General features: G+C 38.3%; 1 protein-coding gene across 9 annotated transcripts in view; it reads left to right on the plus strand.

Annotated features, from left to right (window-relative positions):
- BTRC (beta-transducin repeat containing E3 ubiquitin protein ligase) overlaps positions 1–22,426 on the plus strand; it is a 271,763-nt gene that overhangs the window by 234,956 nt on the left and 14,381 nt on the right. For all 9 annotated transcript variants that reach the window (XR_005027378.2, XM_036898777.2, XM_057506234.1 and 6 more), the window contains 7 exons: positions 8,421–8,607; positions 15,377–15,473; positions 16,137–16,274; positions 16,752–16,870; positions 18,533–18,782; positions 19,712–19,830; positions 21,777–21,887. Coding sequence is in view for 8 of the 9 variants with exons in the window: in XM_036898777.2 (XP_036754672.1) it covers positions 8,421–8,607; positions 15,377–15,473; positions 16,137–16,274; positions 16,752–16,870; positions 18,533–18,782; positions 19,712–19,830; positions 21,777–21,887 (1,021 nt within the window). In the remaining variant the exon portion in view is untranslated. The remainder of the gene's footprint in view (positions 1–8,420; positions 8,608–15,376; positions 15,474–16,136; positions 16,275–16,751; positions 16,871–18,532; positions 18,783–19,711; positions 19,831–21,776; positions 21,888–22,426) is intronic.

Here is a 22,426-nt window from a genome sequence, read left to right on the forward strand (position 1 = left end):
TATATAATTTGTTAAATAGATTTCTGCCCCTTCTTCACTTGTTGGATTTTGTTTTAACCATAGGCAAACAGTTTTCTTTGTGCAAACAATCTATGTGTACCTCACTACTGTGCTTTCCCCAATCACTGTAACATAGTATAGCTCAAGCATATACCACTAAGAATTGAATAGGAGTTGATTAGGTCTGTGTATCCTTTACCTAATACTGATCCCTGGTGTGTATCTGTTGACAATTTTATAAGACGTTAAATTATCAGTCTAATGCTTTATGACCATTTTAACTTATAAACCTGAACCATATGGCTACATTTAGTAAACCAGACTAGTTCAAAAAATGCCTGTAATCTATTAATGTGTGTTTCTTTGGAGTGTTAGGTGAAATTACTTCCAAAGACTTTATTATAGGGACATAGTGAAAGATCAGGAGCAGTTTGATGGCAGCCATTAAAAACACAGGAATGGATTTTGGAAACTTTTTTTTTTTTGGTATCATTAATATACAAGTACATGAGCAACATTGTGGTTACTAGTTTCCCCCCATTATCAAGTCCTAACCACATACCCCATTGCACTCACTATCCATAAGCATAGTAAGATGCTATAGAATCACTACTTGTCTTCTCTGTGCTATACTGCCTTCCCCATGCCCCACCACCCCACATTATGTGTGCTAATCATAATGCCCCTTTTCCCTCCCTTCCCACCCATCCTCCACAGTCCCTTTTCCTTTGGTAACTGTTAGTCCATTCTTGGGTTCTGTGATTCTGCTGCTGTTTTGTTCCTTCAGTTTTTGCTTTGTTCTTATACTCCACACATAAGTGAAATCATTTGATACTTGTCTTTCTCTGCCTGGCTTATTTCACTGAGCATAATACCCTCTAGCTCCGTCTATGTGCTTGCAAATGGTAGGATTTGTTTTCTTCTTATGGCTGAATAATATTCCATTTGTGTATATGTACCACATCTTCTTTATCCATTCATCTACTGATGGACACTTAGGTTGCTTCCATTTCTTGGCTATTGTAAATAGTGCGTGATAAACATAGGGATGCATCTGTCTTTTTCAAACTGGGCTCCTGCATTCTTAGGGTAAATTCCTAGGAGTGGAATTCCTGGGTCAAATAGTATTTCTATTTTGAGTTTTTTGAGGGACCTCCATACTGATTTTCATAATGCTTGAACTAATTTACATTCCCACCAGCAGTGTAGGAGGGTTCGTTCCCCTTTCTCCACATCCTCATCAACATTTGTTGTTCATCTTTTGGATGGTGGCCATCCTAACTGGTGTGAGGTGATATCTCAGTGTAGTTTTAATTTGCATTTCTCTGATGATTAGTGATGTGGAGCATCTTTTCGTGTGCCTGTTGGCCATCTGAATTTCTTCTTTGGAGAACTGTCTGTTCAGCTCCTCTGCCCATTTTTTAATTGTATTATTTGCTTTTTGTTTGTTGAGGTGCATAAGCTCTGCGTATTTTGGATGTCAACCCCTTGTCAGATATGTCATTTATGAATATATTCTCCCATACTGTAGGATGCCTTTTTGTTCTACTGATAGTGTCCTTTGCTGTACAGAAGCTTTTTGGTTTGATATAGTCCCACTTGTTCATTTTTGCTTTTGTTTCCCTTGCCTGTGGAGGTGTGTTCATGAAGAAGTTTTTCATGTTTATATTCAAGAGAGTTTTGCCTATGTTTTCTTCTAAGAGTTTTATAGTTTCATGACTTACATTCAGGTCTTTGATCCATTTCAAGTTTACTTTTGTGTATGGAGTTAAACAGTAATCCAGTTTCATTCTCTAACATGTACCTGTCCAGTTTTGCCAGTACCAGTTGTTGAAGAGGCTGTCATTTTCCCATTGTATATCCATGGCTCCTTTATCGTATATTAATTGACCATATATGCTTGGGTTAATATCTGGACTCTATTCTGTTCCACTGGTCTGTGGGTCTGTTTTTGTGCTAGTACCAAACTGTCTTGATTACTGTGGCTTTGTAGTAGAGCTTGAAGTTGGGAAGTGAGATCCCCCCACTTTATTCTTCCTTCTCAGGATTGCTCTGGCTGTTTGGGGTCTTCTATGGTTCCATATGAATTTTAGAACTATTTGTTTGAGGTCGTTGAAGAATGTTGTCAGTATTTTGATAAGGATTGAATTGAATCTGTAGATTGCTTTAGGCAGGATGGCCATTTTAACAATATTAATTCTTCCTAGCCAAGAGCATGGGATGAATTTCCATTTATTAGTGTCCTCTTTAATTTCTCTCAAGAGTGTCTTGTAGTTTTCAGAGTATAGGTCTTTCAGTTCCTTGGATAGGTTTATTCCTAGGTATTTTATTCTTTTTGATGCAATTGTGAATGGAATTGTTTTCCTGATTTCTCTTTCTGCTAGTTCATCATTAGTGTATAGGAATGCAACAGATTTCTGTGTATTAATTTTGTATCCCGCAACTTTGCTGAATTCAAATATTAGTTCTAATAGTTTTTGAGTGGTTTTTTTAGGGTATTCTATGTACAATATCATGTAATCTGCAAACAGTGACAGTTTGGCTTCTTCCTTACCAATCTTGATGCCTTTTATTTCTTTGTGTTGTCTGACTGCTGTGGCTAGGACCTCCAATACTATGTCAAATAAAAGCAGGGAGAATGGGTATCCTTGTCTTCTTACCGATCTTAGAGGAAAAGCTTTCAGCTTCTCACTGTTAAGTATGATGTTGGCTGTGGGTTTGTCATATATGGCCTTTATTATGTTGAGGTACTTGCCCTCTATACCCTTTTTGTTGAGAGTTTTTATCATAAATGGATCTTGAATTTTGTCACATGCTTTTTCAGCATCTATGGAGATGATCACGTGGTTTTTGTCCTTCTTTTTGTTGATGTGGTGGTTGATGTTGATGGATTTTTTAATGTTTTACCATCCTTGCATCCCTGGGATGAATCCCACTTGATCATGTTGTATGATCCTCTTGATGTATTTTTGAATTCGGTTTGCTAATATTTTGTAGAGTATTTTTGCATCTATGTTCATCAGGGATATTGGTCTGTAGTTTCCTTTTTTTGTGGAGTCTTTGCCTGATTTTGGTATTAGAGTGATGTTGGCTTCATAGAATGAGTTTTGGAGTATTCCCTCCTCTTCTATTTTTTGGAAAACTTTAAGGAGAATGGGTATCATGCCTTCTCTAAATATCTGATAAAATTCTGCAGTGAATCCATCTGGTCCAGGAGTTTTGTTCTTGGGTAGTTTTTTGATTACTGTTTCAATTTCATTGCTGGTAGTTGGTCTGTTTAGATTTTCTGTTTCTTCCTGGGTCAGTCTTGGAAGGTTGTATTTTTCTAGAAAGTTGTCCATTTCTTCTAGGTTGTCCAGTTTGTTAGCATATAGATTTTCATAGTATTCTCTCATAATTCTTTATATTTCTGTGGTGTCCATTGTGATTTTTCCTTTCTCATTTCTGATTCTGTTTACATGTGTAGATTCCCTTTTTCTCTTAGTAAGTCTGGCTAGGGGTTTATCTATTTTGTTTATTTTCTCAAAGAACCAGCTCTTGGTTTCATTGATTTTTTCTATTGTTTTATTCTTCTCTGATCTTTATTATGTCCCTTCTTCTGCTGACTTTAGGCCTCCTTTGTTCTTCTTTTTCCAGTTTCAATAATTGTGACTTTAGACTGTTCATTTGGGATTATTCTTCCTTCTTTAAATAGGCCTGGATTGCCATATACTTTCCTCTTAGAACTGCCTTTGCTGCATCCCACAGAAGTTGGGACATTGTGCTGTTGTTTCATTTGTCTCCATATATTGCTTGATCTCTTTTAATTTGGTCATTGATCCATTGATTTTTTAGGAGCATGTTGTTAAGCCTCCATGTGTTTGTGAGCCTTTTTGTTTTCTTTGTACAATATATTTCTAGTTTTACTTCTTTGTGATCTGAGAAGTTAGTTGGTAAAATTTCAATTTTTTAAAATTTACTGAGACTCTTTTTGTGGCCTAGTATGTAGTCCATTCTGGAAAGTGTTCCATGTGCACTTGAGAAGTATGTGTATCCTGCTGCTTTTGGGTGTAGAGTTCTGTAGATGTCTGTTAGGTCCATCTGTTCTAATGTGTTGTTCAGTGCCTTTGTGTCCTTTTTTTCTGTCTGGTTGATCTGTCCTTTGGAGTGAGTGGTGCGTTGAAGTCTCCTAAAATGCATTGCATTCTATTTCCTCCTTTAATTCTGTTACTTTTTGTTTCACATATGTAGGTGCTCCTGTGTTGGGTGCATAGATATTTATAATAGTTATATCCTCTTGTTGGACTGACCTCTTTATCATTATGTAATGTCCTTCTTTGTCTCTTGTTACTTTCTTTGTTTTGAAGTCTATTTTATCTGATACAAGTACTGCCACACCTGCTTTTTTCTCCCTAGTGGTTGCATGAAATATCTTTTTCCATCCCTTCACTTTTAGTCTGTGTACGTCTTTGGGTTTGAAGTGAGTCTCTCATAGGCAGCATATAGATGGGTCTTGCTTTTTTATCCATTCTATTACTCTGTGTCTTTTGATTGATGCATTCAGTCCAATCAGGGTGATTGTCGATAGATTATATTTGCTGTTCCAGGCTTTGGATTCGTAGTTACCAAAGGTTCAAGGGCAGCTTCTTTACCATGTATCCGTCTAACTTAACTCACTTATTACGCTATTATAAACACAGTCTGATGATTCTTTATTTCTCTCCCTTCTTTTTCTTCCTCCTCCGCACTTTACGTGTTAGATGTTTTATTCTGTTCTCTTTGTGTTTCCCTTGACTGATTTTGTGGATAGCTTACCTTATTTTGCATTTAGTTAGTATTTGGTTGGTCTGCTTTCTTTGCTGTGGTTTTATTTTCTCTGGTGACAGCTATTTAGCCTTAGGCATACTTCCATCTAGAGCAGTCCGTTTAAAATACCCTGTAGAGATGGTTTGTGGAAGGTAAATTCCCTCAACTTTTGCTTGTCTGGGAATTGTTTAATCCTTCCTTCAAATTTAAATGATAATCTTGCTGGATACAGTATTCTTGGTTCCTGGCCCTTCTGTTTTTGTTACATTGAATATATCATGCCATTCCCTTCTGGCCTGTAAAGTTTCTGTTGAGAAGTCTGATGATAGCCTGATAGGTTTTCTTTGTAGGTGATCTTTTTTCTCTCTCTGGCTGTTTTGAATACTCTGTCCTTGTCTTTAATCTTTGCCATTTTAATTATTATATGTCTTGGTGTTGTCCTCCTTGGGTCCCTTGTGTTTGGAGATCTGTGGACTTCCATGGTCTGAGAGATTATATTCTTCCCCAGATTGGGGGAGTTTTCAGCAAAGACACTTTCTATCCCTTTTTCTCTCTTCTTCTTCTTCTGGTACCCTTATAATACAAATATTGTTCCACTTGGATTGGTTACACAGTTCTCTTAATATTCTTTCATTCATAGTGATCCTTTTCTCTCTCTGCCTCAGCTTCTCTGTTTCCTGTTCTCTGATTTCTGTTCCATTAAGAGTCTCTTCCACCTCATCCAGTCTGCTCTTAAATTCTTCCATTGTTTGTTTCATTTCTGTTATCTCCCTTCCAGATTCATCCGTTAGCTCTTGAATATTTCTCTGTAGCTCCATCAGCATGCTTATGACTTTTATTTTGAATTCTTTTTCAGGGAGATTGGTGATTTCAGTCTCACCAAGCCCTCTCTCTGGTGTTTGAGGGATTTTGGACTGAACAAGGTTCTTCTGCCTTTTCATGGCAATGGGAGTGGTCGCCGGTGAGTGGCGCATGTGTCAGCTGGGAGAGCAAAGTCCCTTCCTGGTTGCTGGTCGCCTTGCCTGTCTCTTCTGTGTGTGCCGGTTAACTGCACACAGGGTACTGGCAGGGGTTGCTGGCGATTGGCGTGTGTTCTCATGCAATAACATAGCCCCTTTGTGCTTCCTGGACTCTGTGCCCATCTCCACTGTCTGCCTCGGTCCACCATGCACTGGGAGCAGCCTCTGAATTCATCTCCTGAGCTGCTGTGGGTGGGGCAGCCCTCGGAATGGCAAGGATTGCAGGCGAGTGGCTCGTGTTCTGCCCTGAGAACAAAGCCCCTTCATGCTTCCTGGACTCTGTGCCCATCTCCACTCTCTGTGCCGGTCAGCCGCGCACCGGGACCAGCCTCTGGGTTAATCCCCTGAGCGGCTGTGGATGGGGCGGCCGCCTTCCAGATAGCCCAGGGCACTGGCAGGGTACGCAGGCGAGTGGTGTAAGTCCTACTGTGATAACAAAGCCCCTTTGTGCCTCCCAGACTCTGGGCCAGTCTCCACTGTCTGGGCCAGTCAACCGTGCGCAGGAAGCAGCCTCTGGGTCTGGGCTGGTTAGACACATGCAGGGAGAAGTTTCTGAGTTAAGCTGTGTGGTTGCTGTAGGCGGGGCTGCTCCCCGACTCTTCCACAGCAATGACGGGTCAGCTGGTTTGCCTGCAGTGCCAGCAGAGGGCGAAGGAACGGCAGGCTGCTTATCACCGTGAGGGGGTTCAGAGCTGTGCTATGTTCCAGGAGGTTAGGGCGCCTGAAGTTCCTATAGTTCCCAGCCTCTCCTGGCTGAGTGTGCCAGGATGATTTAAACCCTTGTTTCTTTAAGACTTTTAAAGCGCCTGCTTTTCTTTTGACCCAGGATAGCCGGCTGTGGGAACCTGTTCCCAGTCTCAATCTCAGACCTTGCTTTTCCGCTCCTCTAATATCCAGTGCACCATGCAATGTGTGTCTGGGCTCCCAGGGCAGATTACTAGAGCTGGTTATTTAGCAGTCCTGTACTCCCACTTGTTCCCCACTCTGATTATTTTCCTCTTGCAGGTGAGCTGGGGTGGGGGGAGTGCTCAGGTCCCGCTGGGTCATGGCTTTGTATCTTAGCCTTTTCTGTGAGATGTTGGGCTCTCGCAGATGCAGCCTGGCTCATGTACTGTATGTTTTGGTCACTCTTTTAGGAATAGTTGTATTTGCTGTATTTTCAAGGCATATATAGGTTTTGGAAGGAGATTTCCACCACCCTCCTCACGCCACCATCTTGAGAACCTAGCCAAATTTTGGAAACTTCATGGTGTAGACAGTTTCAGGATAAAGATGCAGGAATTGTACCATCACTGTATGTTACATGAGGAACTAATTATTATATATTTAATTGGCTTATAGTTATGTTCCTTTAATAAGAATTAGGTGATAGATGCCGCCATCTGCTAGTGCTTAAATATGAACATGTGATGCCAACCAAACAAGATCCATTTAATGCTTTCTTTTCCAAATCTGCTGAAAAATGTTACTGATATCCATACAATCTTTATAATTAGAGTAATGTTTAAGCACATTTGATTGTAGCTAATGGCATCTAAGTGTGTCTTTTTATGATTCAGGTGAAAGGCACAAAATGAAATGCAGTACTCTCTTTCCTGTTTAAGTTTATGCCAAAAGGAGTCAAAGTAGTCAAAGTATGGAGGAATACTACACTATTTAAGTCTTTAGCAAACCTCTGATATGTAACCTGAAAGAGAAATAACTTGGAATGTGTGTGTCTCACTTGCGAATTAGAACAGCCAAAGGTTTATTAGCACGATCATTATAGGACCTATTCCTCTGAGGCCTCAGTACAGATATAGATGGTAGAGAACTTTAATTGGGAAGCCCATCCAGTTTACACAGCCCAAGATCTACTTCCACTGTTTTCCTTTGTACATCCTATAAAGTAGTCCCTGAAATTCTAACCAAGTTATCTATTGGTCTGGGATTTTTTCATTTTTGGTCAACTGTCATTTAGGTTTTATAGCAGCAACTATTCTCAAATACCGTTTTTTTTTTAACATCTGAAATTAAACTCATCCTTGAACTTAAACATACCTCTCTGTCTTCCCTCTTGGGATTTTCCTACACCAATCTGTATTTCCTCCTTCCCTCCTTTCTGCATGCCAAAATTCTATAACCCAGCACAATCTGACTTAGTGCCTCTCCCCCAGTACATTTAAAGGATATTTCTTTTACTGAACAGCTTTGGAACTGCAGCAGTAATAGAAACAGAATGAGAAATGGACCTAATATAGAGATTTGGGGGGGTCTGAATCACAGACTTTGAGATACCATCCATAGAACATCCCCTAGTGCTGAAATCCATATAGATAGATGTGAATTGTTTTCTGGAATCCTTTTTATTTTTAATGTCTTGGGGGGTTTGCTGGTTGTTAGCTTTAACTTCCTTATCTAAAGGAAGATGGAAAATATTGTTCATTTCTGTAACCTTATGGAAAAATTATTGACACTCATTTTACCCAAGTCTCTGTTTGAAAAAGAAACTGGTCCACACTGGGGACAGTGATGTGCCTTCATAGCAGAATAAATGCTGTTCTGTTGTAAAGGACCTTTTGTAAAAAATCACTCACCACCTATGTTCTTCATTTGCTTCCTCCCCCCAACTGAAAGCTCGGGGTTTAGATCACATTGCTGAGAACATTCTGTCATACCTGGATGCCAAGTCACTATGTGCTGCTGAACTTGTGTGCAAGGAATGGTACCGAGTGACATCTGATGGCATGTTATGGAAGAAGCTCATCGAGAGAATGGTCAGGACAGATTCTCTATGGAGAGGCCTGGCAGAACGAAGAGGGTGGTGAGCCTTTTAACTTTCTTTCTGTTACAGAGCTTCAGGACCTGGCCACTCAGTGTCATTGGAATATCATTGGGAACCAGTGAGACTGCTTATTAGCATTTCATATTTGGTGATTTGGCTGGTTTATGGCAAAATATGTAAAATAGTTGTTCATGTACTTGGCAGTTTTCTTCTGACCAATCACTCATAAATGCCACAATAATTTGTTAATACAGCTTTGCAAAATATAATGAAAAACTGACTAGCTCTCCCATTAATTAAACCATTATGTTCTCTGGGCAGAAATTGGTATCTTGAAAAGGGGCTGATGGGCAATTTTTAAGGCAAGTAGATAACTTTGAATTACACAGAGGCCATGAGATCTAGCTTTCCCCTAAAACAATCCAGAACAAATAATTATTTTCTCATTCAAAAGATCTCTTGCCTTTGCCCATTCCTGTGGTGTTTTATCACCTTTGTAATCAAAATTATTTTTATGCCCAACTTAAATAAAAACTCTATCAGAGTAAAAAATGGAATTTGAATAAATCATTGTTTCTTCATAAGACTTTTATATTTTCTCAGGATTTTACTGCTTAATCTTGAATTCCTCAAGACATTATAATGTTAGCCTAAGAGACTTCATTAATTTTGTTTTTCTCTTAATATAATAGTACTATTTCATTAGAACTTCTGAAAGGTGTCTTCTATATATAATTTTCTCTCATAGGGCTTCTATCATGTTGTCACTGTAAGAAAGTCAGGTGTGAATATTTCATAAATAAAGTAAAGGTAACATTAAGTATTTTAGTTGATAGATATGCACTAGCAGATGTATGTATGCTCAGTGATATATCCTGAGCAATTAATTTTATCAGTTGTTTATTTTGGATCATAAAGAGATACAAAAACAGTCAATAGAGGATCAGTTTTTCTTAGCAATTTTCATAAAAATATAGTTGGCTCTTTTTTTTGCATCTTTGAAATTCATTAATATATAATAAACATAATGACCTCTAAATATTAAACCAAGTGCTTCAAGAGATGCCAGCTATTCTGGCTACTGGGAAGACTTTAAAATGTCTCTCAAACTCAAAGGAAGCAAATGCCAGACAATTAATTTACTGTTTAAAAATTGCATAAATGAAAGCATATTGTTATTTCTCCTTCCCAAATATGTTTTTCTTATTCTCACTTATTTCACTGTATAGAAAAATGGAAACCTTATCTTTCTTTTTTCATTTTTTATTATTTATTAAGGTATTATTGATATACACTCTTATGAAGGTTTCACATGAAAAAAACAATGTGGTTACTACATTCACCCATATTATCAAGTCCCCACCCATACCCCAATGCAGGCACTGTCCATCAGTGCAGCAAGATGCCACAGATTCACTATTTGCCTTCTCTGTGCTACACTTTTTTCCCTGTGATCCCCCACACCATGTGTACTAAACATAATACCCTTCAATTCGCTTCTCCCTCCCTCCCCACCCGCCCTCCCGCTCCCCTCCCCCCACACCCCTTTCCTTTGGTAACCACTAGTTCTTTCTTGGAGTCTCTGAGTCTGCTGCTATTTTGTTCCTTCAGTTTTGCTTCGTTGTTATACTCCACAAATGAGGGAAATCATTTGTCACTTGTCTTTCTCCACCTGGCTTATTTCACTGAGCATGATGTCCTCCAGCTCCATCCATATTGTTGCAAATGGTAGGATTTGTTTCTTTCTTATGGCTGAATAGTATTCCATTGTATATATGTACCACATCTTCTTTATCCATTCATCTACTGATGGACACTTAGGTTGCTTCCATATCTTGGCTATTGTAAAAACTGCTGCGATAAACATAGGGGTGCATATGTCTTTTTGAATCTGAGAAGATGTATTCTTTGGGTAAATTCCAAGGAGTGCGAATCCCAGGTCAAATGGTATTTCTATTTTTAGTTTTTTGAGGAACCTCCATATTGCTTTCCACAATGGTTGAACTAGCTTTCATTCCCACCAGCAGTGTAGGAGGGTTCCCCTTTCTCTGCATCCTCGCCAGCATTTGTTGTTCTTAGTCTTTTCGATGCTGGCCATCCTTACTAGTGTGAGGTGGTATCTCATTGTGGTTTTAATTTGCATTTCCCTGATGATTAGCAATGTGGAGCTTCTTTTCACGTTTCTGTTGGCCATCTGAATTTCTTCTTTGGAGAACTGTCTCTTCATATCCTCTACCCATTTGTTAATTGGATTATTTGCTTTTTGGATGTTGAGGCGTGTAAGTTCTTTATATATTTTGGATGTTAACCCCTTGTTGGATATGTCATTTACAAATATATTGTCTCATACTGTAGGGTGCCTTTTTGTTCTGTTGATGGTGTCTTTTGCCGTACAGAAACTTTTTAGTTTAATATAGTCCCACTTGTTCATTTTTGCTTTTGTTTCCCTTGCTCAAGGAGATGTGTTCAGGAAGAAGTTGCTCATGCTTATATTCAGGAGATTTTTGCCTATGTTGTCTTCTCAAAGTTTTATGGTTTCATGACTTACATTCAGGTCTTTTATCCATTTTGAGTTTACTTTTATCTATGGGGTTAAACAATAATCCAGTTCCATTCTCTTACATGTAGCTGTCCAGTTTTGCCAACACCAGCTGTTGAAGAGGCTGTCATTTCCCCGTTGTATGTCCATGGCTCCTTTATCATATATTAACTGACCATATATGGTTGGGTTTATATCAGGTCTCTCTAGTCTGTTCCACTGGTCTATGGGTCTGTTCTTGTGCCAGTACCAAATTGTCTTGATTACTGTGGCTTTGTAGTGGAGCTTGAAGTTGGGGAGCATAATCCCCCCTGCTTTATTCTTCCTTCTCAGGATTGCTTTGGCTATTTAGGGTCTTTTGTGGTTCCATATGAATTTTAGAACTATTTTCTCTAGTTCGTTGAAGAATGTTGTTTGTATTTTGTTAGAAATTGCATTGAATCTGTAGATTGCTTTAGGCAGGATGGCCATTTTGACAATATTAATTCTTCCTATCCATGAGCACGGGATGTGTTGCCATTTATTGGTATCTTCTTTAATTTCTCTCATGAGTGTCTTGTAGTTTTCAGAGTATAGGTCTTTCACGTCCTTGGTTAGGTTTATTCCTAGGTATTTTATTCTCTTTGATGCAGTTGTGAATGGAATTGTTTTCCTGATTTCTCTCTCTGCTAGTTCATTGTTAGTGTATAGAAATGCCACAGATTTCTGTGTGTTAATTTTATATCCTGCAACTTTGCTGAATTCAGATATTAGATCTAATAGTTTTGATGTGGATGCTTTAGGATTTTTTATGTACAATATCATGTCATCTGCAAACAGGGACAGTTTAACTTCTTCCTTGCCAATCTGGATGCCTTTTATTTCTTTGGAAACCTTATCTTTCATAACTTACTTTACACTTTGGAGATAAAGTCTTTGTAGTATAAAAAAGTAAAAAAATACATAGTTATATGTCATTTAAAGGAATAAGTATGCCAGGACCAGCCTTACAAATAGAACAGGCAGTTACCTAAATGGAAGATTTTAGAGCAGCTCGGAATATTCCTCTACCCCTTGGGGGAGAAAAAAAGAAGAGAAAAGGAAGAAAGAAACTCCTCCAAATAACTTCCAACCTGAAATTTCTGTTGCAGAGATTCATTCCCATAGCTATAAAATATACTTTATTCCCATTTGGAGTGTAAATGACAGTAAACGTTTATCAGACATTGAGAGTTTACAGTCTTTTTTTGAGTCAGGGAGACCAAGAACTAGATGGACAAATACATGTAAAAATGCCAAAAATAAACAGGCTCCACAATTTTGCTTAAGGTTGGCACTGAACAGTAAGGTCTGTTATGTTAGTTACAAAGAAAAATAAGATCATTGAAAAAGTGGCCTCTTGGCCGTTTAAATTTATGTTAATGTGCAACTGAGAAATAATCTAGGATCCAGCACTAATTATCACCTCCCCTATCTCTTCAAACATAGAAACCTATTCTTGCTCTTTTCAGTATCCTTCTAAGTCCTGATTATATTCTTTTATCTTTGGCCCCATTTATCATCTTGGCTTGATATAGCCCCATGAAATTACAGATTTGTCTACCCCATGTAGACCTCCTCCAGTATCCCCTTGACTTTTGGTGGCTGCTTATATGTTTATGTGTCACCTTTCTTCCTGTGTTAGCGTCCTCTCCCACTTTTTAAAGCAATCTAATCTATGATCAGTTTCTCATCTTTTTCTTTCAAGTTATCTTACCAAGCCTACTACTATACTATGTCTATAAAGTCTTCCTATTATACCTGTCCCCAAATGCTTTCTTTGTAAGTTTCTTCCATTTCCTCAAACCAGAAACAAATAAGTGAAAATAGTTTTATAATAAAACTTTAGGCTTAACTTCACTCTGCTGTTGTATTTTGTACCTAGAGGAATTTTACAGTCTGCCTCAAGACATGAACTCTGTCCTTTTCTCTCTTGAATAATACTGAATATATTCTCTCTGCTCAGTAATGGTAATTCTTAAATGTATAATAAAAGACCACTTGAGAAAGTCCATTTTCTTAATCAGGAGATCACATTTCATGATAACATTCTGAATTTAATATTAGCATTTATCATGTATTCATACTCTCAAAGGTACTAGGCATTTCACATAGAAGTATTCCTTACTGTCAAAGTGCTTCCATCATAAAAGGTTTTGACTTTACAACATAGATATAGACTGAGAAACTGGTTGTCAACACCTAGCCACCATTTTTTGTAGCACCTTTGAAGAAATTCAGAGAGTTTAGCAAGGCATGATAAATACAGTGTGACAGAAAATGGGATAAGCAGTTTATGTGATTTCTCTTTCTTTAGGATGGTAGACATAATTTCACTACATATGAAGAAAATCCTGGGGTGATTGTATACTATTGCCAGAAAATAAAAGGAGGACAGGAGTTTCTGAGGAATGGTGGGCATTGAGAGATAATAAAATAGTTGAGTGTGGGCTCTGAAGTCATGCTTAGATTCAGATGCCTACTCACTAGCTATATGACCTTGGGCAAGTTACCTAAGCTTCATCTGCAAAATAAATATAGTGATTCCTACCTCATTAAAGGACGTTGGAGTTGAAGTTATTAAATTGTAATTATCAACCAGGTTTAGAATCTCTTTATTCAAAATCTTTTGTTTGCTTACAATGTATTTTATAGGGTAAAATTTTTCAGAGAAGTGTTCCCTTAAGCCAGAATTATTTCATAATGTGTCTTGTTTGCCACTTCCTTTATGTTGGTATCATGTTTCTTGTTCCTATCAATCCCTTTTTTTTTAAATTTTGGTATCATTAATCTACAGTTACATGAAGAACACTATGTTTACCAGACTCCTCCCCTCACCAAGTCCCCCCCACATACCCCACTACAGTCACTGTCCATCAGCGTAGCAAGATGCTGTATAATCACCACCTGTCTTCTCTGTGTTGCACAGCCCTCCCCGTACCCCCCCAAACCTATCAGTCCCTTTTTAAAAAATATTTATTTTAGCTTCTCCATAGCAGATTTCCCTTTCTGTATTAACAAAGAAGTCAATGCCAGCTACCTTCCTGATAGGAATTTTCTCAACTAATTTTCAAGGTGTATAATAGGAAGAGGGCAGAGAAGAAGCACTCCTGGAGACATTAAACAATTAATTATATTGTAATGGAGCTATAGAGGGAGGAGTAGATGACTGGCCCAGAGAAAACATGATTTCTCTGGTGCCAGGATTACACTCAGAGGCATTTCTGCCTATCTCCACTTTGCAAGGCACAGTGCCAGTGAGAACAGCAGTTAGTACACCCATAGTGGGGTTTACTAGCTTCCACACCGTGTTCAGTGGGTTCTTAACTTCAGGATGAGGAATTAAATTTTTTACCCAGCAGGAAGTGATTGCCATTTACTGATTTTTTTGGTAGCAAAGATCTAGCTTGGGATATGAGTATTCCAGAGATGTGCTGTCATAAGGAAGGAGAAGCTAACAAGTATTGCTCACTGGAATCAAGGAAGGCAGTAAAATGCATGTGTGTATGTACATAGCGAGGAACACACCTGTGCAAGTCAAATTTCATGCCTTAGGCTTGATAGCACTGTGCTCTTAGGCATTTCTTTCCATCTTCTTCTTTACATGCTCCTGGACACTCCTGTGATCCCTTTGTTTTCTTTTGAAACTAACTCAGTTGTGCTTTTTAAAGCATAGCTACACCGATCACCAACAGCCTGGGTGCCTGAGCCGCCAGCACACCTTACCCCAAATAAATGAAGACTAGGAAAAATTATCTTCATGATGGAGGCATTCCTGCTGCCCATGCTGCTAGGCTCCACTGACATGGGCACAACTTTACTCAGTGAAAAAAAGACTGTGGGCCCTGTGCCTAGTTCAGAGTAGTTATCAGTCACTATCAAATTTTTCAAAAAATAAGGCCAATGAATCTGTCTATATAAAGGTCTGATAGACCAATAGATAATTTCTGATTGTATCTATTCTGTCTGTCTGTTGACATTATAATATTCCTGAAGACCTGATACTCTGGTATTCTACACTATAAATCCTGTTTTACCCAAAAAGCACACAAATATTGGTCAAATTCCTTAAAGCACAAAGTTACTCTTTGACATAGGACTCCTGAAATCGGGCTTAACTTCACCCCTCTTCAGGCTAGTTATGGAGGTTATATGGAATAGTAACTGTGAAAACACTTTGAAGAAATCTGAAGCTCCTTGTAAATGTATAATACTATGATTTTTATTGGGAAATATTTGTTGTTTTTTTAGGGGACAGTATTTATTCAAAAACAAACCTCCTGATGGGAATGCTCCTCCCAACTCTTTTTATAGAGCACTTTATCCTAAAATTATACAAGACATTGAGGTAAGAATCTATGTATATTTGGGTATTTGCCAAATACTAGAGAATCATCAGCATTCTTCAGTAACAGTATTGTTACATCAAACCCATTAACGTTTATTGATGGGGTTAAAAAATCAATTTCTTTACAAGTAAATAGGGTAGGTAATATAAATTGTTAGACAAAAATTTTAAAGCTTTTAAAAACGTTTACTGATAGATAAATAGATGTGAGAGAGAATTGACATCTTCATACAATAGTAGTGATACTGTTAAAGTTGCACTTACAAGCTGATACTCAAATATCTTCTGAATTGTGCCTCCATGGACTTTCACTGGTAGAAATGGCCACCACATATATAAGAAGAGCACTGATCACATAACCTCCTATAGTACCAGCCTGCCTTCTATTGGTGAGCACTCTCTTTTCACCAGGTTTGTTATATAATTATACAAGTTACATGCAGGAAAGTTCTAGAAAATAAATCTGTAATAACTTTGCAAATGGGAGAATACTCTGCAAGTTTAAATAGTGGTTTTTTTTAAACATATTTTTAGTTTGCCTTAAGTCTTGTTCATCCATCAGTGTAAAGCATTGAGCAGTGTCATTGGTTGCCAGAAAAATCAGATAAGAGTTTAGTTCTTGGTCCTTTCCTGTTTATTGCCTCTATCATTCCTTCTTCTCAGACAATAGAATCTAATTGGAGATGTGGAAGACATAGTTTACAGAGAATCCACTGCCGAAGTGAAACAAGCAAAGGAGTTTACTGTTTACAGTATGATGATCAGAAGATAGTAAGCGGCCTTCGAGACAACACAATCAAGGTGAGGTCTCTTCAGTTAGGAAGGTAACTGAAGGAGCAAGGGTGACCACATTCATAAAGCAATCCAAAGCATCAACTCTAGGCATTATTTCCAGACAGTGAGTGAGAGTTTTAGATTATTTCCAGTCCCAAAGCCAGAATCGTTTCCTTAAAGGACAAATACCTATCTCTCTAGAAGCGAATACAAATGGATAGTTCTAACGTTAAATTCCCTTTATGAAGCACACTGAGTGGCTATTACTGTTTTGGTCCTCACATAATTATAGGCTGTCACTGTTCCTTAATGAAAAGGAATAAAGCTTGCATTAGTACTGAAGCCACATATGTATCAGTGCTTAGCTTTACCTGTAGAAAAGAATGCATTCCACCCTAGTCTGAGCTTTGATTCTTTTGGGGAATCAGACATTTAAGAGAGCCAGCAAGTCTCTGCAGCACCTTATTATCACAGTGATCAGAAGAATCTTGTTTGTTCTCCTAGATCTGGGATAAAAGCACATTGGAATGCAAGCGAATTCTCACAGGTCACACGGGTTCTGTCCTGTGTCTCCAGTATGACGAGAGAGTGATCATCACTGGATCATCAGATTCCACAGTCAGGTAAAAAATGTCAAGCAATCTTTTAAACTCTGAAATATAAGATCTCTCTGTTCTTTGTCACTGATAGAATTTTATATATATCTGCATGAACACAGCTCTGAAACTTCATAAGCAAAGAAGAATAAACCATCCACTACCATAATCATGTGTCCATCTACAACTAGAAAACTTAATTTAGGAATGATTAAGTTTACATTTTTGTACAGTTAAGAAGCTATATATTCTATTTGAATTTGAGGGACTCATCCATTATAAAAACTTAGTAAGCCTGTATTCCTTACAAAAACCACCTCACGAGGGAATGACAGGAATGGAATGAAGCCTTCCTTTCAGGTGGTTTTAACTGTAGTACAGGCATGCATTATCTCCCATAAAATGTGTACAGGTGAGCAATGCTCTCCCTTTGTCAGCCCCTCCCCTGCTGTCCCTGCAGTTTTTAATTGCTAGCTTCCCTCAAGGAGGGGCTTTCAGTTTCCAGAGGCATTAGTGATTTGATGACACAGCCATTATGCTGCTGGAGTCCAGTGTAGCTTGAGTTCTGGGTACCAGCAGAGCTGCTGGAAACCTCTGTTAGGAATTTTGCCCTAAGCTAAAGGATTTAGCAGACATAATGCATCAAAAGTAAGTTAAAAAAAAAGTAGAGAAGAAGCAGTTAACTTTATTGTTAGATTCTCTGAAGTTAAATGTTTACCATTCCAAATTATCCTCTGAATAGAAAGGGCTGTTCCTGTTTCTTGTCTTTTGACTTAAAGGCATAGCAAACTCAGTTCTTATAGTTATCGACATTTAACATTTATTGGTGCTTGTGAAGTGCCTCAAGGAAGCTGAAACATTGTAAAGGCTAACATCATATATAGGATAAGGAAAAAAATGATTTTCTAAAAGAGGAGGTTAAACTAGAAAAGGAAATAAAATGTGTTATAAAAAATGAAGCAAATACACAAAAATAGAGTAATCAAAGTAAGATATATAATCACATCTCCAGCTATCCAAGGGTCCCATATGCTTGCTGGGAAGCCCATATCTACATTGAAATGGCTATTCTTGATCCCGACCCCCATTCAAAACACAGAAATGAGGCCTTAGACTTCGGGGTCTAGGTAATCTTGAACCTTGACCTATGTGGTGAAATCTAAGATTCAGAGTCATCAAGCTCAAAATAGTACTAAGCCAGTCTGATACAGAACCTTCTTGGCCTTATCAGTTCTAGTTCTTGAGGACTATCCATGGGGCAGTAATGCTGCTGTTATTAATCATATTCTCAGTTTAAAATATCTCTCATTAATGGTATCATAATGAATGCCAGAAATTTCATAATAATCTTGAAGTCGGCCCAATTAGTAGGTGATGGTAGGTGCAACCTCATTCCCCCCTCAACAATTTGCCCAGATTTCAAGTAGTATGTCTTAAGGATTTCACATTGGCAGCAGTCATCCCCTTCTTTTTCCTATGCTTTCAGTCCATTCCTCTAACCGCCACTTCCCCATCGTCCATGAGTACTTTTTAATCTCAGCTCTACTTCAAAGCTGCAAAAGAAGAGTGGGGTGTAACACTATGAACATGGGGCAGGAGGGGCGAGGAGTACGGTGGTCAAATAGTGGTAATAGATTGTGGCATGACTACCGTCAAAATCTCAGATAACCATCTTAATGTTTCTTCCAGGGTGTGGGATGTAAATACAGGTGAAATGCTAAATACATTGATTCACCATTGTGAAGCAGTTTTGCACTTGCGTTTCAATAATGGCATGATGGTGACCTGCTCCAAAGACCGTTCCATTGCTGTATGGGATATGGCCTCCCCAACTGACATCACTCTCCGGAGGGTGCTAGTCGGACACCGAGCTGCTGTCAATGTTGTAGACTTTGATGACAAGTACATTGTCTCTGCATCAGGAGATCGGACTATAAAGGTAACAAGGCATTTTTCAGTAAGTCCCTGCCTTGGAGTAGGGGAGTTCATGTGAAAATCTGGTCAAAAGAAATTTCATGTTTAAATATCACTGTAGAGTAACTTAATATTTAATTCAGATACTGGTCTGTGTGTAAAAAGGTAATGAGTGAGACAGGCTGTGTGATACTTTTGGTTAGTTATTTCATTCCTATAAATAATGGTAAGTATGAGAAGGGGAGGGATAAATTTAGATTCAAGAAAATTTGTCTGCAAGACCATACTGTAAGACTGGAGGCACCAGGGGAAGGGGTGAGTCTGCTGGACAGGCTCAGGCCTCACCAAACAAGGCAAAGAGACCAACAGGTTCTGGTCTGACAACATTCCAGGGTCTGATCGGACAACATTCCAGGAGTTCCTAACTTGAGACCTCCCTTTAGAGTAATGGTAACTTTCCAGTACCTGTCTAAAGGCCAATGAGAGACCCCCACGTACCCTAGGCGAGCCAATCCTCGCGCCACTGTATACCTTTGCTCTGCCTCCCCCTACCTTCTTTAAAAACTTGCTGTCTGCCCTGCTGGGCGCAACTTCTCAAGCCTCCATTTACGTAGACTGGTGAACCTTGCCCGGGATTGCTCTCAAATAAACTGCCTGGCCCTTTGTTGCCTCTCATTGTCTGCTTATTTTGGTTGGAATTTATCTTACACGTACTAACCCCCTGTAAGAGTAAATCAATTTGAGGAATTCTTATGTAATAGCAGCCAGCTACAAATCAGCCCTGTATTACTGCTATGAATGAAAGTTGTCCCTTTTTTTGGCTTGTTTGGTTTGTTTTGAGAGGTTGACTAGCCCCTGTTGATTCAGTTCTATTTTCTGCTTCCTCAAAAACTCTACAGTTGCCACAAATTTTACTATTAAAAGCACCAAATCAACTGCCAAATTTCTTTTCAGGTATGGAACACAAGTACTTGTGAATTTGTAAGGACCTTAAATGGACACAAACGCGGCATCGCCTGTTTGCAGTACAGAGACAGGCTGGTCGTGAGTGGCTCCTCTGACAACACTATCAGGTGAGAAACAGGTGCCCTTACCCAGAAGGGATCAATATTATCCTGCCATTTATTGTTTGCACAGAGATCAAACAAATCTTCAACTGTGTTATGTTTATAATAAAATGATTTTCCTCTCTGTAACTTCTTAGAGATCAAAAGTGTGCCCCAAGCAGAGAGGCAGCACAGTAAAGCCTTTTTGATGTGTTTCCTTCCTGTAATAGTTGTATCATCAGATAGACCTATTTAGAAAGTACTGCTTGGATGAGTAAGTGGGCAAGAGAGATAAGTAGATGGAGGTGAAGACCCTTCTCTTGAAATTTCTCCTATCTGCAGGTGAAAAGTACTAATAAATAGCTAAAAGACATTTCTCTCTGCCACTGTTCTTTTTTTTGTTTTGTTTTGTTATCATTAATCTACAATTACATAAAGAACATTGTTTACTAGGCTCCCCCCTTCACCAAGTTCCCCCACAAATCCCATTACAGTCACTGTCCATCAGCGTAGTAAGATGCTGTAGAATCACTACTTGTCTTTTCTGTGTTGTACAGCCCTCCCCATGCCCCCCCACACATTATACATGCTAATCCTAATGCCCCCTTTCTTTTTCCCCCGCCCTTATCCCTCCCTTCCCACCATCCTCCCCAGTCCCTTTCCCTTTGGTAACTGTTAGTCCATTCTTGGGTTCTGTGATTCTGCTGCTGTTTTGTTCCTTCAGTTTTTCTTTGTTCTTATACTCCACATATGAGTGAAATCATTTGGTACTTGTCTTTCTCCACCTGGCTTATTTCACTGAGCATAATACCCTCTAGCTCCATCCATGTTGTTGCAAATGGTGGGATTTGTTTTCTTCTTATGACTGAATAATATTCCATTGTGTATATGACCCACATCTTCTTTATCCATTCATCTACTGATGGACACTTAGATTGCTTCCATTTCTTGGCTATTGTAAATAGTGCTGCGATAAACATAGGGGTGCATCTGTCTTTTTCAAACTGGGCTGCTGCATTCTTAGGGTAAATTCCTAGAAGTGGAATTCCTGGGTCAAATGGTGTTTCTATTTTGAGCTTTTTGAGGAACCTCCATACTGCTTTCCACAATGGTTGAATTAATTTACATTCCCACCAGCAGTGTAGGAGGGTTCCCCTCTGCCACTGTTAAAAGAAATTTGTTTCCCTACTAGAAATTGTGCATTTTGTTTTCTTAGCATTACAGAATTGGCCAAGGAATTACCAATCTTTGAAGTTATGAAGAATCTGCAAATTCCTTTTTGGTGTTTTTCCTTCTCAAAAATAAATGATGCAAATATGAATAGAAATTGAATGATGTCTCAATCTTCTCCCTTCCTTCAAAGAAGTGCTAAGAGGATGAAGAGGCCATTAATAAAACAATGAGATACAACTATTGTTTTATCTAAAGAAACTATCATTCCTAGAAATCAGTTGAATTGGTCTGAAAACATACAGTTTTCAAATTAGTATATAAAACTTTTTTAGAACTTACTTTGCATTTCTCTTATATGAACAAGATTGTCTTGGACAGAGGGCAAAAACAGACTGTCCACAGTAATAGACGTAGACATGCTTTGTGAGGGTCAGATATCACTGACAGTGTATCTCTTGGTGATTTCAGGAAGCATTACTTTTCTTGGCTTGGTCATTTCCTTCACATGCAACCGTGTACACTGAATTCATTCTTTCTATGCGTTGGAGACCCTGGTTACAGAATTATATAAAACACATGTTGAAAATATATACAACATTTGAATTTAAATCATACATTGTTCTGCCTGAGCTATATAGCAGAAAGGAAACAAATTATATTGAAGGCAATACGTTTTTGTATTAGTATTGATTGATTTTATTTTTGTGGATTTTTTTAAAGACTTATGAAATAATGTTACAACATTCCAAGCTTAGAAAAGAATACATGAAAATTTACTTGACTCTATTTTTCTCTTCCAGATTATGGGACATAGAATGCGGTGCATGTTTACGAGTTTTAGAAGGCCATGAGGAATTGGTGCGCTGTATTCGATTTGATAACAAGAGGATAGTCAGTGGGGCCTATGATGGGTAAGTTTAATAGCAGGGTTAAAAAATTATCTAAATATAAATCCCTCTTGCTTTAGGTTGTTAAATATATCCTTTCCTTTTCTCTAAAAGATTGTTGATTTCACAGAAATGATCTGATACAATGTTTCTTGTGTCTATTCTTTGTACAGTTGACCCTTGAACAATGTGAGGGTTAAGGGCACCAACCCCCTCACAGTAAAAAATTTATACCTAACTTTTGACTTCCCTAAAACTTATCTATTAATCGCCTACTGTGGACCAGAAGCCTTACTAATAAACAGTTCACACATATGTTATATAAAGTAAGCTAGAGAAAAGAAAACTTTTTCAAATTCTTGCAAATCTCAAAAAAAATTTTCAAATATATTTATTGAAAAAAAATCTGTCTAAGTGACCAGTTCAAACCCATGTTTTTCGAGCATCAGCTGTATTCACCTCTCCTTTGTTTCTCTTTTCCAAAATGTTCTTTCCAATCATTCAATGGCATTTGCTCCTGATTTTCATTAATATTTTGGTTGTCTGTTTTGCCCTATAAAGCA

The sequence above is a fragment of the Manis pentadactyla genome, chromosome 8 (assembly GCF_030020395.1).
Source record: "Manis pentadactyla isolate mManPen7 chromosome 8, mManPen7.hap1, whole genome shotgun sequence".
Taxonomy (NCBI): Eukaryota; Metazoa; Chordata; class Mammalia; order Pholidota; family Manidae; genus Manis; species Manis pentadactyla.